This window comes from Branchiostoma floridae, chromosome 19 (assembly GCF_000003815.2).
Source record: "Branchiostoma floridae strain S238N-H82 chromosome 19, Bfl_VNyyK, whole genome shotgun sequence".
Lineage (NCBI taxonomy): Eukaryota > Metazoa > Chordata > Leptocardii > Amphioxiformes > Branchiostomatidae > Branchiostoma > Branchiostoma floridae.
The window spans coordinates 7813888-7815390 of NC_049997.1; the positions used below are offsets into that span (position 1 = coordinate 7813888).

The 1503-nt window shown below is 39.1% G+C and overlaps 1 protein-coding gene across 1 annotated transcript in view; it reads left to right on the forward strand.

The window, feature by feature from the left end:
- Nucleotides 1-1503, forward strand: part of LOC118407171 (transient receptor potential cation channel subfamily M member-like 2) — a gene marked incomplete in the record, with an annotated part of 14856 nt that overhangs the window by 12348 nt on the left and 1005 nt on the right. The window contains 1 exon segment of the mRNA XM_035807593.1: nt 479-557. Coding sequence (XP_035663486.1) covers nt 479-557 — 79 coding nt within the window.

Consider the following 1503-nt stretch of genomic DNA (forward strand, 5'->3'; position numbering starts at 1 on the left):
AGTTCACGAAGATAAGAAACGGGCTGTCATGCCAGCTGATAGTTGCTCATTTCACAACCATACATCATTGCACATCTCTAGGACTCACTTTACTACTTCCCGCATGTTAAAAGATGACTACCCATCTTTCTATTTCCTTCATGTGATGAAGCTATTGACTAAATAACATGAAATAATGTAATGTTATAATCACTTCCAACAACAAGGATATCTACGTGTCCAACTGTCAGTCCATTGGGACTCTTCCAAAACACCCCTGCAAGAAAACATTAGCTCCTGTATTCGAATAACAGAGGCTAATCTGTATACAACCTTGTTTTTAACATGTCTTGAGTTAAAGCTTCCTACTAATCTTTTTATATCAATATATTATGTTAGGTGGATACCTGCTCATGTCAGTCACTAAAGTTTGAGTAGGTGAAGTTTTGTATTGACTGATTACATTTGTGTATATATATAATACATATTTTCCGTACAGTGCCTTGGTACGTGGACTTTCTCGAGGCTGGTTACATGCTGTTAGTAGCTGTGATGCTGGTGGAACTACAAGTCGGTTTGTTCGAGTGAGTATGCTTCTTTGTACGCTCAAACATTGACCTTTTATGTGTGATGAATTATGTCTGTATATATATTTCTCTTCAACATTTCAACATTGAATGCCTGGTTGTATAACTTTGAATATCTGGTTGTATAACATTGAATGCATGGTTGTATAACATTGGGTGCATGTTTGTATAACATTGAATGCCTGGCTGTGATTATAGTGGTAACACTGGTTCACCTTTAGGTAAGGTAAGGGAAAGGTATATCCGTTGTTTTTAAAACCGAGTGTTTAGGGATGTCGAGTTGATCAGGGCGGTGGTTTCAAACTGCTCCACCGTAGACTGTCGACTTGATTTTTACAACAGCAGATACCCAGTGGATTAAGGTTAACTGGCGTTATATAGAGGTCCCCCGTTCACATTGTGCTCGGGCGGGACCTATTAAGAAATTTTTGCACCTGTTATTTAGACATGAAAAATAAATAAGGGTATAAGTGACGGCATTACTATTGCTTCATCTTCACAAAACTTCCATACTACACAAGAACTGTGATACTTTTACTATATGATAACAGTTTATTGCAAACTTTAGTCTAACGGCTAACTATAAATTGTAACCTGTATATCATATCTTTGTTGTGACCTGTACTTGGCTCAGGTTAATTGTTAAGAATACACAACAAGGGTCTCTATCTAAAATCAACAACATTCTTCACCACTGTGTTGAAAGGTGTACCATTGAGCGTGTTCAGGAGCGAAAAACGTCTTTATTATCATCATTAACATATCTGTCACCGCCCGGCTAGCTCAGTCGCTAGAGCTCCACGTTGGGCGCCAATGAGACAACAAGAAGGTGCGAGTAGAACGCAACTAAACACTATATACCAATATCCTGACCGACCTGCGAATGGAACCCGGGTCCTCGAGATCACAACATCAGCAGCCTAACCAATTGAGCCGA